Source organism: Excalfactoria chinensis, chromosome 1 (assembly GCF_039878825.1).
Source record: "Excalfactoria chinensis isolate bCotChi1 chromosome 1, bCotChi1.hap2, whole genome shotgun sequence".
Lineage (NCBI taxonomy): Eukaryota > Metazoa > Chordata > Aves > Galliformes > Phasianidae > Excalfactoria > Excalfactoria chinensis.
The window spans coordinates 11,428,925-11,444,273 of NC_092825.1; the positions used below are offsets into that span (position 1 = coordinate 11,428,925).

General features: G+C 41.0%; 1 protein-coding gene across 1 annotated transcript in view; it reads left to right on the top strand.

Annotated features, from left to right (window-relative positions):
- The first annotated feature begins 1,461 nt into the window (after positions 1-1,461).
- The window catches only part of GSAP (gamma-secretase activating protein), a 43,004-nt gene continuing 29,116 nt past the window's right edge, over positions 1,462-15,349 (top strand). Inside the window, exons 1-12 of the mRNA XM_072336613.1 lie at positions 1,462-1,591; positions 3,928-4,001; positions 7,151-7,207; positions 7,880-7,949; positions 8,327-8,383; positions 8,511-8,599; positions 9,011-9,080; positions 9,736-9,785; positions 10,587-10,691; positions 11,602-11,661; positions 12,312-12,355; positions 14,200-14,285. Coding sequence (XP_072192714.1) covers positions 1,522-1,591; positions 3,928-4,001; positions 7,151-7,207; positions 7,880-7,949; positions 8,327-8,383; positions 8,511-8,599; positions 9,011-9,080; positions 9,736-9,785; positions 10,587-10,691; positions 11,602-11,661; positions 12,312-12,355; positions 14,200-14,285 — 832 coding nt within the window. The 5' untranslated portion in view covers positions 1,462-1,521. The remainder of the gene's footprint in view (positions 1,592-3,927; positions 4,002-7,150; positions 7,208-7,879; positions 7,950-8,326; positions 8,384-8,510; positions 8,600-9,010; positions 9,081-9,735; positions 9,786-10,586; positions 10,692-11,601; positions 11,662-12,311; positions 12,356-14,199; positions 14,286-15,349) is intronic.

Below are 15,349 nucleotides of genomic sequence, written 5' to 3' on the forward strand. Positions count from 1 at the left end.
AGAAATTGCCCCAAAACATTGTTCACATTAGATAATTCTCTCTGAAATATCACTCCTCTTGTACTATACAATTCTTGCTCCTCCAGATTTCACTTTTATTTTGTTAATAGCTGTGGATTATGTTTTAGAAATGAGAAAAAGATATAACAAATGAAGCTGTTTTCTGCACCAAAAAAAACTGCAAATATAGATGAAAAAATGACATGGTTTTTTTTTGAGGAAGAACAAAGAGAACAGCTAATTACTCCATGGAACCAAAGCGACATTCCCAAGCACTCCCAGGGGACATCATCAAGATCCAGTGCTGGATCTTGAAGAGTCACAAGGAAGCCTCTATCACTGGAACAGAAACCAAAACAGGCAGAAGTAATATCATGCCTTTTTATATTTGAGGGACAACTTGCTTCTCATCTGCACTCAGATGATATACCTGATTCCGGTCTGATCTTTATATAGCTTCCAAGCTTAGCAGCGAGGGTAAAAACTCAGTACTGGCTGTTAGAACTGGCTGAAGCTGCTCGGTCCTTGCAGTGCAGCGGTTTGGTATGTGCTACTACAGCCTGTCCACATTTGTGCTGCTTTTAGCTGCTGACATCAGCGCGCGTCAGAGGGGAAATGGTAATTACAGGCAGACTATAGATAGCCACCAACAGCATCTTATCGGTGCTACAAGTATTTTCAAATGCTAAAAATACAAAATCCCACCAAAGCAAACAAAAACCCGGTAACTCAGCCTGAAGACCATGAGGATGTCGCTAAGCTTTACCTCTTCTGCTGCTTTTGAATTGGATGAAAGGCAGGATGAGGCCAGGCCTGGTCTCAGGGGACATCCCAAGTTCCGAGCCGCTCTGTCCAAGCCATTTGCACAGGGAGGCTCAGACTGCCCAGCACACAACTGCAGGGTCTGTGATGGCAGAAAGCAGGGACACTGCGGGGAAGGGAAATGCTGAACGCTGCTCAGGCAAAGGTGGGACTGCAAACCCAGAAGCAGGGCATTCTATCAGTGACCGCTGCCAGATTCAACTTGGACACTAACCCTCACACACAGGCAATTGCTTACAGTGCAATTGCTTACTCCTTCTGTGAGGAAAGCTTGAAAAACGCATAAATATTCCTCACAGCACATCTCGGGAGAAACATCTCCTTCAGCCCCTCATCTCTCATGGATAAACGAGAGCCTGACAGACCACCTGCAGCCACCCATCCAGCTGCAGACAGCGGGCGGGGACTCCCGAGCACCGCTCGCACTGCCAGCATCCCGCAGGACGCAACGGGAGCCCGGCAGGTCCCGCAGCAGCACCCGCACCGCTAACGGGAGCCGCGCCACCGCCGCGAATGGAGGGGGGCGGGACCGCGCTCAGCCACTCCGCGCGGCCGCCGGCTGATTGACACCCACCCCTCCCAATAGGCGCCGAGCGTGCTCTAGGGGCCGGCCCATGGCGGAGTCCGCCCCGCAGCAGCCGGCGCTGTGAGGTGGGAAGCGCCGGCCGGAGAGCGGCCGGGTTGGGGCGCGAGGTTGTCATGCTGCTGCACCTGGCAGCCGAGTTTGACCTGCAGAGGGATGTGGCGCGGGGCTGGGCCGCGGCTTTAGGTAACGCTGCGCTGGCGGGCGCGGGGCAGCGCTGAGGAGAGCTCGCTCCCTCCTTCCCTCTCTCTCCGCTTCCAGCCGCCTCCGTGCGGTGCCCTTCGGTGGGCGGAGAGGCCGAGCCGGCCGTGAGTCCCCGCGAGCCGCTCCCGGTGCGGCCTCCCCGCTCCTTCCGCCAGGGACGGGCCGCCTGGAGGCCACAGGGGGACGGGGAAATGGCGGCGGGGCGGCGGACCAGAGCTGAGCGGGCTGAGCCCGTCCGTCCCACTGCTGCGTGGGGGCTGTGCCGGGCCCGAGCTCCGCGGGCTGGGCCCGCCGCTGTGTGGGGCTTCTGCCCTCGGTCAGTGCGGACCGGGGTGGCGGAGTCGGTGCCCTCGGAGCGTTTCTCACGTCCCAAGGAACTTCTGTTGCTCCTCCAGTGCTGTTCGGTTCTTCACGTGTAGCCCTGTTTGCCGGGTTGTTCCCAAAAGAATTCTAGCGTACCGCTTCTACCACGCAGCTCTTACTGGGGAAGGAGAAAGGAAAAAAAAACAACAACAAAACCAACACAAAAACCACTCAGCTGAAAATAAAACAACCAAAACTCCCCTGTGTGTGTGTGGTAAAGAAGCGCTAATTGAAATCAGGCGACGTGTTGGATGTCCCAGCAGGGTGAGAGCAGGTGGTTGGAAAAAGAGTGTGCCGTGTTCTTGGCCCTGTGGTGTTCGTATTGTGTTTGTGGTTGCTCTCATCTGTCTGCAAGCAAGCTGGTCAAGTTCTGCTTTTCAGAAACTGCTGAAAGCCTTCACGTTGATTTGAACAGCATAACTGTGGCTGCAGTAGGAACACAGGGTGGTTATGCACCGTGTCCAGGTCCTTTGGTTGCTTTTAGTTAACTAACCTGCCTCCCTCTTTAAAGGTCTGCTGTCCCACAGGAAACCTGTTTGTAAGTCAGAGCATATCAGCAACTTTGGCTTTATAAAACAAGGTGCTTCCCACACTGCCAGATACAAAATCTGTTCATGTTTACTTCACGTACACCAGAAAGTTTACTTAGCTGTGAGGTATAGGGTTTCCCCTGAAGGGTTTTGAAGTAAAAATCTGAAAACCCGTGTGATCAAGTAATCTCTGGGTTCATTGTGGAGGCAGCAGGAAGGTGTTCGCCTGAGAGCAGCTGTGATCAAGGGAGGGGAGTGGCAGGTGAAGAGAACCAGCCCAGCTCTCTTAATTCCACTCATTTTTGTATGATTTCCATATAATGGCTTTCAGGAAATCAAAACGTGTTTTCTTGTGCATGTCGATAAGGGTTGTTTGCTGGGCGGGCAGGTTGGGTTGGCTTTGTTTGCAGCCCTTCATCTATTAGGTGAAGCTGTGAGATGAGGAAGAAGTTGTAATTCTACATGCAAAGCTTTACTGCAGGACTTTCCCAAGCCGGGGATCATTGCCTCTTCTCCTTTGGTTACATATTCCCACGGACAGTGTACAGCTACGTGTAATTTGTATCAAACACCAAGCCAGTTGAAAGGGATTTATTATTAAATATATGCTGAGGATTTTCTCTGTCCTCTCACATCAAAATTATTCACCTCTGATAATGTTTCTGAGCAGTTTTTTTCTTACCACCACGATCTGTACTGGCAAGGCTCATTGTTTTAGGTTTGTGAAACTAAGTTTCACCCTGCTTTCTCCAGTCAAGGCTTTGTGGTAACTGCGAAGTAACGCTTGCCTAGAGTTGCAGAGAATTCTTGTTCATATTTACACGCTGCCTTTATCTTAAAATCAAGGCCAGTCATGCAGCTCTCAGGCTTATTAAGAGCAAAATGTCTTCTTTAAATATAAGTTCCATCCAAGGTAAACACGCTGCTGGTGATTACAGTGATTAGAATACAAAGAATTGAGAAAAGATGCACTTTTGTCACCTGTGGTACAATATCTTTTGTTTTTCTTTGTTTTTGTTTTTCCTCCCCCGGTGTTTTCCATTCTCTTGTCCTGCATTACTTAATTCTCTTGTACCTGTAAATATATTGCATGAATACATGGTTCGGTGTTGTGGCTCTTGTTTTTGTTGTAGAGCTGATTTCTGAAGGCATCATTTATTTCTAAGCATTCCTTAGGGAGCTGAGGCAGCTGGCACTTCTCATGCTCCATCTACCACTGTGTAGTGTTCTGAGGACCTTTTGTTTTGAAGTCCAAGAATTAAATCATAGTGTAAGAAATATTTGATCCGGTTTTTCGAAAGGTAGTAATTTCTGGCATGTATAAATGCACATATATAAAATATACCTGGTATCTTCGCTTCAAATGTGTCTGTGTGGGAGGAATGAAGTCAAGCAAAGTTCTTGTGCCTTTTGTTATCATTTCAGATACTTCTGAGAATTCATCAGCACTTCACGTTGTAAATGTCGAAAGAAACGGGAAGATTATTTATACCTGGAAGGTAAGTCTGTCTTGGCGCTTTGTGAAAGTATTCCTGAGAATATTACTGTCTGTTTGCCTGTACTTACTGGAGGCCTTGCACATGAATTTATTTCTCTTGCAATAAGAATTAGAACATGAAAACTTAAGTTGCAAATTGGAGGTTTGGGCAATGAGAAAATACCCATCTCCACTTCAATCAAACATTAAGAGTAATGAAGTGGGGAGTAAAGCACTGACCTCATCAGGTTGTAAGGCTTTTGCTGTTTATTTTTTGGGGCCAGAATCTCTCCTTGAATGAAAAGCCATTTCCACAACAGTTAAGCTCTTCATAAGCAGCACGTTCTTTCAGCCTCAGAATTTCTTAGGGAAGTCTGAGTGCTAGATTCATATGTACTGCTTCAATTAAATATTCTGTCCTACCAATGTCTATGTTAAGATGCCATATTTGTAACTAACTCTGCTACTAGCTTTCTGTTGCTTTAGGATGCATCTGTTGCACCTTATTGCATGTAGTCTCAATTCACCTTACCTTATTTGATGTATTGAAGTACTAGAGCTATCCTTTTCATATGGGATCAGAACTCATGTAGTTCCAAGGAATTTCTGAGTGGTTTGGGAAGGTTTCCTTTGAGGAGACAAACTGCGGTTCTCTGCTGTACAGCTCGAGCAATCTGATAACCCAGGTGGGTTCCGGAGGGTCTTGGCTCTTGAAAGGCACAAAGTGGAGATAGCAGGCTGCAGAATAGAGCTGCTTTTCATTCCTCTCTGTCTCAGCTGTCCAGCTTACCTAGGGTTAAGGGAAGAGGCGAGGTCTTCATCAAGGTACAACAGACTTTAACTGTGGGTGGATGTTTCCTTTAGTACAAGCATAGGGAGGAGAGTCTGCAAGACAACAATAATCATAAAAGCAATACTGAAGAAAGTGTCATGTTTTGCCTTGCTCGAAGTTCTGTAAAGATTTAATGAAACTGATCCATCTTGCTCTCTACAGGAGACCTGCATATGTGTGGTGTTGCTGCTTTCCATTGCCAGTGAAATCTCACACTAAGCTTTGAGTAACTTGGGCTTTTGACAGATGAGTCCATCTGCCTTGAGTGTTGTTTGGGCTTTTGCAGCTGGCAAAAGGGGCGAGATGTAGCTGGACAGTCCCTCTTAGTGTGGGTGTCTGCTGGCATGCTAGGCGTTTGAACTGCCGTTGTAGTTGGTGCAGATGTGATGGAAGCTGGAATTTAGAGAAATGGCTGCCTGTAGCGCCCCACCTCCCACAGCCTTTGGGAGGAGCTGTACAAAGTGGAGGAGGCGAACAAATATTCACTAGGCTTCATTGACTGAAGTGCCAGAGATGCAGAGGAGGGTTCAAATGTGCAAATTTAGTTCCTCAAATCTGGAAGCCAAGTCCACACGCACAAGGAGGTACAGACTACTTTGCTGTGGCTTCCTGATTTGAGGAAGAAAGTGATCTCTGCAGTTGGTGTGATATGTGTGGTTGGATGAGAAAGTCCCAGGGCTGAAGGTAGCAAAGTGCACAGCTGTGCTGCAGTTGTTGCTGCTCACACATCAGTCCGAAGGAGATGCCTCTGTTGCTTCTTTTCCTGTACTTTACTACTATAAAGTAGTCAGATCTTTCTCTTCTTGAGTGAATCAGCTGGCTGAAGAACCAGCATGTAGGTTCTTCCTGTACTGGGAAGGAGTTGGGAGCACACATGTTGCGGCCCAGTCTGTAGCTGCATAGTTCTCATCCACTGACTGGAACAGACAGGGACCTGAGTTATTAACACAGCCTCCTCTGATGCCTGTGCTCTGTTAAATTAGCTGCAGAAGCACCTTGGGATGGTGATACTTAAATGCAGGACTGAAATACTGGGGCTGATTTTTTTCTCTCAGGATTAGAGTGGTATTTCTGTTAAAAGAATCTGTTCATGAGAAAAAACAGAAGGCAGGTGTTGGCAGGGCTGTGTCCGTCTTTGTCTTTTGACTATTAACAAAGATTCAATCCTATTGTTTACTGTTACAAGTTTGTTCTAAGTGATAACTATAGATTACACTTGGTTGACTTGTTCCACTAATGAATATCATTAAACTAGAATGTGTACTTGGAGAAAATAGACTGCTTTTACTATCTGCAGCTTCTGTTTCCTTAAACTTAATTTGGAGAAATCACCATTACTGTAACCACTGCTTCTGGCAAACTACAGATCTTACTCAGTTCCTGAATGAAGTTCAACCTCTCTCTTTTTTTCTCTCTCCCCCCTTTCTCTATAAACTATTTATAGTTGAGCTACCACTGTTGCAAGAATAGCTATGTGTGATTCTTTCCTCTAGGTTTTGTAGCAGCAAACTTTCAGTGACGTTGGTGAGGATTGCGCACAAGCAAGGATGTAAACTAAACAATGCTGTCCTGGCTTGTCCCTTAATAAACGCAAATGGAAAGCAGTCTTTACCAAATAGAAGAAAACCAAGTGCATTCCCCTAAAACCAGGAATAGGTGGAGCATGAGCTTTATTGTCAAGCGTGATTTGGAGTATTGCATGATACCATAAAGTGTCTGTCTTTCCTGGCATTGAACGTTGGCTTAAAGGAAGATATTTATAACAGATATGCTTCTGTTTTGCAAAGCTGTAGCAAGAATCTTTGCGGAGAAAAATGTGGATGGTTGGCATTGTGACTGGTGCTACGTTCAGGGTTTTGGGTTCTGTAATCTCAGATGCACCTTTTAAAGGGCAAGCATGTTGACACAGCATGGGGCACACCTCACCAGGTGTGATCATCTTTAAGTTCCCTTCTAACTCAAGCCGATCTGTGGGTCCCCTTTCATTCTTAGCATTATCTTTCCCTTGCCATACTGCCTATAAATGAAAACAGCTGAGAAACAAAGTGAGAGAGAGGCACATGGCATATGGCACAGCTTGTGGGCAGCAGACTGACCAGTTCTTGTTCTTGCCTCCTCTTCTTGGAATGAGGTAATTAACTACCAGGGAAGTATAAGTGGATGTGTGTCAGTGGAAGAGGAGACAAAAAAAGAGAGTGGAATAGGAAAAAATGTGTTTTAAATTAAAAAAAAATACATATTTAAACACAATTTAATATATATATGCATTGTCATATATATATGTATTGTCAATTTAATATATATATGCATTGTCAGTGTTGATTTGTTTTCATTCATAGGGAAATCAGAGAAGTACCCATATTGGATTGTATGACCTTCAAACTAAAGAGAATGAGGTGAGATCAATACTATTGCCTGGTAGGGACAACGCTGTAGCATTTTAGGTTTTGATGCCTTACAACACAGTGTGTTATGACCATAAGGACTTCTAGGTTTATTTGAAGCAGAGTAGAGAATGGGAAAGTTCTCAAATTTTGCTCAGTACTATTAAGAGTAAATACCTCTGGATGACTCAGGAGCAGTGCAGTGTCATACAGTCTTTGATTCCATACAACTAATTGAAGACCTCTCTTTTCTCTCTGAGCATACATCCTTAAAAATAAATGTTCTTCTCTTTTGTTCTGTGTACCTCTTCAGCCTGTCTGGTGCTTCTGTTTATGAGAAATGGTTCTAAAGTGGAAGGTACCACAGTTCAGTGGCTGGAACCATGATAATGATCCTTCGCAAATGAATTAAGTTTCATATTGCTGTAAAAGTTCGCTGGGTAGCTCCAGTGGCAACATGGAGCTCGGAAGAGTTAGTAAGAAACAAACAAATGAGAAGAAGATGTGATATGATTGAGGCTTAAGATATGGTTCTTCTGGCCTTGGAATTATTTGCTTCTGAAATAATAATAATAATAATAATAAAAGATGAACTGGTCAGCAGTGTTTTCCTAGGGAGGAGTAAATAAAAGATTTTCTTGATACAGTTGAAACATAATTCATCATTAATGTACTTCTCTGTAGCATCTCTATACGTTTGAGAAAGATCTACACATAATCAGTTGTTCGATCAACAGTGAAAGGACGTTACTGGGTAAATATGTTTCATCAATTTCTTTTTGTCATGGCAAAGATTGTTTAGTTTAGTAGTATCTTGTATTTGTGTCTTGAATTACTTCAGTGTGTTTTGAACCATATGTAGCTCACAGTGGTCTGTGCGTTTGAATGGGTGCATCACCAAACAGTGTAGTTGATGTACAGTCAGTACAGCTGTAGCTTTTGCTGTGTTATTGAAGCAAACATCTAAAATACCGTTTGCTTACTTCCCTCACTTGCATCTAAATATGCCTCTTACGTGGAGTGGGGCTCCTGCTGGTCCTTAAAACACAGATTGCTATTATTTTTTTTAAAGTTTGTTCAATAAGATTAACAGCAAACATGCACGGTTACTGTGTTTTCTCTCTTGCTTAGCTGTCAGCTTCCGTCAGTATACAGAGGAAGAAAGAGTGACTCAACTGTTACAGTCAGGTACTGCAAGTGTGTTGTTTTAAACAGTTAGAAGTATTTTTCCTTTTAGTTTTTTTTTATTCTCCCTTAGCAATGCAACTTTGTATTGTAAGAAAAGATAGTTACTTAAAACATGTTTTTTTTGCAGTGTCCAAGTATTTAACCTTGCTAATTGAAATTCATCCCATTAATAATGTGAGAGTCCTAAAGGCTGTGGATAGCTGTGTTCGGGTGCAGGTAAATCATTCAAATAATCTAAATACAAAACTTTTGTCATTCTCTGTGCAAAAACGATTGGGTGCAGAAATGCCTCATGTTTCTTGAGACTGTTACAGAGATGGTGTGCCAATATTTTCATGTCTGAAAAGATGAGAAACGTCATAAACTGTTCTATTTCAAATGTTCCTCTTAACGGGAAGCCTGCTTCTTTCTTTCTTTTTTTTACCTCTCTCTGCAATCCACCTCTGCCTTCAGTAATAGTGATGGATAGCTTGTAGTCTGTAATAATAGATCTTCTTATTAGTAGAACATCATGCATGTACTTGGCTTAATTTAAACATATATAACTGTTTGGCTAAATAAGTATTGTAGATGAGTGCTGTAAACAACTTTGATTATTTACTTACTTCTGTAAAACTTCCTGTATAGTTCCTTTACCCAGTGGAATGCAGAAATACTTCTCCGGAAAGTCATCTTTTGCTTGTTTCAGAAGATAAATGTGAGTTAATATTTTGAGAATACATTTCTTTTATTATTATTATTATTATTATTATTACTTTAATGTGATCATCATGGATTATTTTTTCATAACCTTTTACTGGGGGGGGTGGGGAGGGGAGGAAACAACGAGAAGAAAAGCCATTCTTGGTATCCTGAGTGTCTTTCAGAACCTGTGTGCTACACTGAGGCTTTTTTCCTGTGTTAGCAGAATGGCCAACTTTGCATTCTTTTCCTCTTAGCTCATACATTCATCAGTCATCTTAATTTTTAGAAAAGCTGAATTAGACTTTTGTAGCTGTTTGTATAAATTCAGAGCAGCCCAGTTCATTATAACAGATGGTTTATGATTTAATAGCATAACAGATGGGATAGGAAAGGGGCAAAAGCACTTTGGATTCAGCAACTGTACATGTTCAGCCTAATCTAGTGGGAACTTCACCCTAATGAGAGTGAGTGGGTAGAGGAGGACACTTGCAAAGCTCAGTTCATCCCTCTTACCAAAGAATGAGATGGCTTTTCCCATGTTTTTGGAGAGACCCATCTTTGCTGCTAACCTAGATGCCATCTTTAGGTTCTAAGAGATTAGATTAATTAACTATATAAGACATATAAAAATGAGTGGCTTTAAGGGACTGTTTTGTGTTGTTTTAAAGACATTGAACAATTTGATATTCACGCTGTTGCAGAAGAGGAACACAGAGTGGTAAGTGTTGAAAAATCTTGGGGTTTGAGTGTTTTTATTTTGCTTTAATTGGCAGTTTAAGGGTCTGTTCTGTAATTCTAGCTGATTTGACAAGGTATTCCACTAACCACAAAGCTGATTAAAAAAAACTATGTAACAAGTGATTTGTGAGGAGAGTTAGGGGTTTTTGTTGCTGTTGATCTAAACTTGTCTGGATGTTAGAATTTGGAAGAAGAAATAGTGTATATATATTTATTTTTAAATCATTCAACATATTTGCAAAATCACCTTCCTAATTATTTTTCCTTCTGGCTGCCCATGTATCCTAGGAAAGAACTGATTTAAAACAAACCCTTACAACTTAAATACACTCTAAGTACTGTGAATGTTCCAAGCTTTTTGGAACTCAGCTCATGAGTGGGTTTTAGAAATCCTTTTCAGAGCTAAGCCATTTTCTCTAAATAGTTAATGTAGCTGGTTCTAAACTGGCTGGGATATTTTACTCTTCACCCCTTGTCTTTGATGAAGGGTGACATCTGTTTTTCTTCATGTACTTTGCACAGTAAAAATGGTGAATTTCTTGTAGTCAAAGATATCTCCGAATACCTGACAGTCGGAATACCCTGAAAACTGATCTTGGACTTGAGCATCTTGCACACAGCAGAGGTGGTTCTGCTGCTGCTAACAAGTGGTGTGTTCCCTTCAAATACCATAGTATTTGAGCTGTTCTGTCATTGCTTTTCTCTTGAAAGCAAACTCAGTGTGTAATCATCAGTACAGAACTGTGCTTGATGACCTTTAATGTTCTTTTTTTCCTTTTAGGTGATTCAGAACTTAGGTCAGCTTCCAAGAGTCAGAGTTGCAGATGATCTCATTTGGGCACAGTGGGATATGACAGAACAAAGACTCTTCTACATTGTTCCAAAGGTGAACTGAATGTCATTCCGTTTTTTTTTTCCTGTCTCATGGCAGCAAACTTTTGAGTGTATGGGGTAATAATAGTGTGAGCTGGGTTTTCACTACAGCAGTCTTTACGGTCAGTGTCTCAAAGAACCCAAATCAAAAGCAACACTTGCTTTAACTGCCATTTGTGTGCATGCACAAAGTCTGATAGTCTCAGTGGTTTCTATAAAGATTGGTGAATTTGGTAGTTTTCTTTGCTTTAAAGAAGCCTTGTGCTAAAGGATCTAAATTTATTAAAAACTGGTGAATATATTTCCTCTTTTCTACAGAGTTGTACACAAAGTATGTTGTACATGGACTTGTTGAGTACACCAAATGAGAGCAAGTTCATGGCTAGAAATGCTCTGGTTTCTCACTTTGTTTTTTCTTTACAATTTGACTGAAGGACTCTTTGCACTTGATGTATTCTGCGTACATGAAAATCTGCTTTTCTCACCTCTTAGCCACCAAATACGTGTGTTAGGAAATCACAGAAAGCAAACTGTGATGGCAAAACTTGCTCCTGGTTTTGTTTCTGAGATACCCTTTTTGAACTGACTGTAGCCAGATATTGTTCTTTTTTCCTCATAGGTAGCTATGGGAAAGTGTTTTTAATCTACTGGAGAAAGAGACTGTGTATGAGATATGCTTCAAGTGAGGGCCCACGCAATTAGAAGTGATTGGTAGATAATGATCTAGGACAGGAAGGAAGCTTGTCAGAGTGTTATTGTGGGGGGTTATATGTGGTTTTTAATGTCATCTTTTGTCCCCTAATTTCTACATATTTGTTAGCAAAGAAGTTGTGTATGGAACCCTGGGTTGTCCATTCACTCTTCAGTCTGTGAGATATACTTTCATTTTTTATTAGTTACAAAATATATCCTCTTAATTGTAGGAATCAAGGAGTACTTTAAAATGTATCCAGTTCTACCCCGATGAAAATTTTAACTCAACAGTAAGTCATTAGTATTTTATTAAGTTTTGAGTTGGTTGTAATTTTGTCTTCCTAACACTAATAGTGAGATCAATCTCAGTGTCTGTATAATCTCCAATAGCAGATGTTTTGCAGAGGGAGACTGATTTTTGGATTTGCTTTTTGGGAGGGAGGATGTTTGTCCTTGTTTTATGTTATTTTCAAAAATACATTCAGATTTAGATTATGCCACAGTAATTTCAGTGCCACTAGACAGCTACTGACCCAGAAGTAAGTGACATTCATATTCCATTATGCTGATACTAAATGTTGAAAAGTGGGGTTATCAAGCCCACTAGACAAAAACTGCACTACTGTGACAGATTTAGCTATAAAAAGCAGAACAGACAGCAGAACATAAAAATTACAGTTACATATAATTGTTAATATACTTCCATCCCAGCAGCTGAAATTTACTCTAATGCAAGTTACTTGCAGTTGATATGTATATATTTAAAGAATCTCTTTTCAGACTGATTTTTGTGATGGTGATTAGAGGACAGATAAACTTATTTGTTAAAATTTTCAGTCTGTTGAAATGTGTGTGACACGTTTCACTGGGATGAAGTTTTAATCACAATTCAGTAATTATACTGATCTCAGTAAATGACACTGGCGGTTTTTTTTAACAGCTGGAATCACAGCTGGATATTTCTGTAAGTGACAAACAAGTAAGGTAAGTTTTTTTGTTTTGTTTTCCTATTAATGTATGTTGAATACCTTATAAACCTTGGTAAATTCACTGTTGGAACCATGTATCTGTGTTTGGAGTTACCTGCATGGGACTGGAACATAACAGTTATAGGAACACTGTGTCCAAACCTCTTATTTTCCTCAAGGATAGCAGCAAAATATAATTCCAACCTTGACTGCTTTTTTGGTGCTAGTTTTGAGAATAATTTTTCTGGAGAGTTAGACTTAGGTTAAAGAGCCCTTTCTCTGAGTATTTGGTACCTATTTAAAGGGATTTGTTTCATCCTTGGACATGCTGTAATAGTGATATTGAGATTCTTGCCAAGAGAAGCTCTCAATTTTTAATTGTCATGTTACATGTTTTACTGGTGACTTAACTGGATTGGTAGCTCCTTTTTGTTGTCCACGAGGCAGTGCCTGTGTTCTTTTTATTCTCCAGCGTGCTATTTCCAAGCAGTTTCAAAGGCTAAGACACATCTGTCTGTCTGCAGTGCACGAGTGCATCTGAGCTTGTCTCCTTGAAGCTTCCTTTGAAGTGAGGAAGATCTAGTCAGAATAGTTACGCAGTCATGTTCATCTCATTCTCATCTTTCTACATGCAGTTGAATTTATGTTTCAGAAGGGCCCGTGTTTCTGCATCAGTAAAATGGAGGTGAAAGATAAAAGTTCAGATGTCAGTAACTGAAGGTAGTTGTCTTATGTTCTGAACAGAGCATCTCACAAAGCTCAGTAGAGTGCTGCTGCACGTGTAGGTTGCCCTGAATGAGTACTGTATACTTTTGCAGTTAGTACTGAAAAAAAATACAAGTCTTGTAAGAGCTTCAATACTATATATATGCATTTATTTTTATACATACGTGTGTGTGTGTGTATGTGTATGTGTGTGTATAATTTCTTGCAGGAAACTTAGGGTAAGTATCCATATAGGAGCAAAATCATCTTGGGAGGGGCAGAGGGAAACCAAACTAATCAGTAATACCCAAAATGCCAAACAAAAATAAAAACCAACCCAAAGCAGATGGGCTGCTGTTTTCTATTGCATGTTCTGTATGGGAAACATGGTACTTGTTTCTTTCAAAGAAATGAAAGTGGGAATGTCATGGAACTGCGGTAGGGTAGGAGGTTCAGACCAGATACTAGGAACAAGTTCTCCAGTGGGTGTTCAGATCCTGAAATGGACTTCCCAGGGCAGTGGTCACAGCCTCAAGCTGTTGGAGTTCAAGGAGTGTTTGGACAACCCTCTCAAATGTAGGGTTTGATTTTTAGGTAGGTCTGTGTGAAGCCAGAATTTTGACTTGGTGGTCTTTGTGCATCTCTTCCAACTTGGGATGTTCTGTTTTTCCATGCAAAACCATTAAAGTACAGCTAGAACAAGACTGAAAAAGAATGCTGTGGTAATATAGGATCCACGTGGGGGTGATTTTATCCTACCCTTTTCAAGTAGACCCACTGAAATTGGTGTGCTTAATTGCAGATTTAAATTTAGCTTTAGAGATGCAAGAATGGTTCAGTTGGGCTGCAAAACCTTTCGAGTTCTTAGGCATGGTTAGTTACTGGGTTTTGGATGCTTCATCAGAGCTGACTTACATTTAACTATAGGAATGGCTGGATTATACTGCAATAAATGAATATAAAATCATGCAGTTGTATTAAAAAGCATTTTCTACTAACAGAGGAGCTTTATGCTTCTCATTTCTGGCAACACTGAATTAATTGTAATTCAGTTAATACGTTTTCATTGTTATGGCTGTTCTCATGGTCTTTGTGTTGTGATAAATCCCTTTGGATGAAGAACTGATTTATGTAGTGATCTTTATTTGCTCCTAGATTTGTGAATTTTGGATACAATGACTGTAAAGACCAAGATGTTGCATCCAAGTCTTTGAATCTTCAGGTTTTTACAAGCAAAGCAGGTAATGAATAAATACAAATTCTGTGATATTACATTGATCTCCAAATGCAATTGTTATATAATGTAATCATAATTGATAACTAAGAATTTCTTCTTAAGTCATGATATACATTTTTTTAAACAGCTGTGAGACTTGTTTATTTCTTAGATTATACTTGACAGAAAACTGAGGAGAAGGTGGCAATTGTTCACTACTTTATTACTGTTGAGTTTATTTATCCTCTGAAAGCTGCGTGGCAAGTTGAGCTGGAGACTAACTTGGGTTTTATATATTAACATTAATAAAAAAGCAGTCACCCAGAAATTCTCTGGTAGCCTAGCTCCAAAAAACTGATACAGTGTGTACATACAGCAAAACAGGTCCAAGCATGTGATACTAAACTTAGGGTGTTTCACTTAATGGTTTAATATGTATATGTAGTGATGTTCCTGAAACCTTTAGGATGTAGGATTCCCCCTGCACCCTACTGCGTGTTATGAGTTGGTGGTTTTTTTGTTTTTTGTTTTTTTAATTAAATACTGGACTCAAGGGACATCTGTTCATCACAGATGCCTGCAATTGCTATTTCTAAATTAGACCATACGGCCAAGCAGAGATTGTGTATGATTAACCTTTAAATGGTCTGCAGAGTTATCTAGAGGTGCAATGTGTTGCAGAAGTGCTTTCACATCTTGCTTTTTAAGGATGCTTTTATGCATGCAGGTGAATTGCTGAGGCTGAACTGAAGTGTCTATTAATGCAAATAAGGTTTCCTTTTTTCATACAAAGGCAGATGATACAGTTAAAAGATTAGAGGGAAGGAATTAGAGGTAAGAGAAAACCACATTTCCATTTACCAAATACAGGTTAGGCTAATTTTGTGCTGTTAGCAAGACAAAGTATTTTTCAGTTGCATTTCGTATACAAACCGCATGTACAATAATGGAAGAAGTTATTGATTTGTGTATACTTGTTTCCTTTTAAAGCTGCGGTTTGCTAAGGTTATTTTAGACTCAAGCTCTACGTTTTAGATCAGGATGAAATTCAGTCTTCCTCTCTCTAGTCTATTGCTTCATTACCCTGAA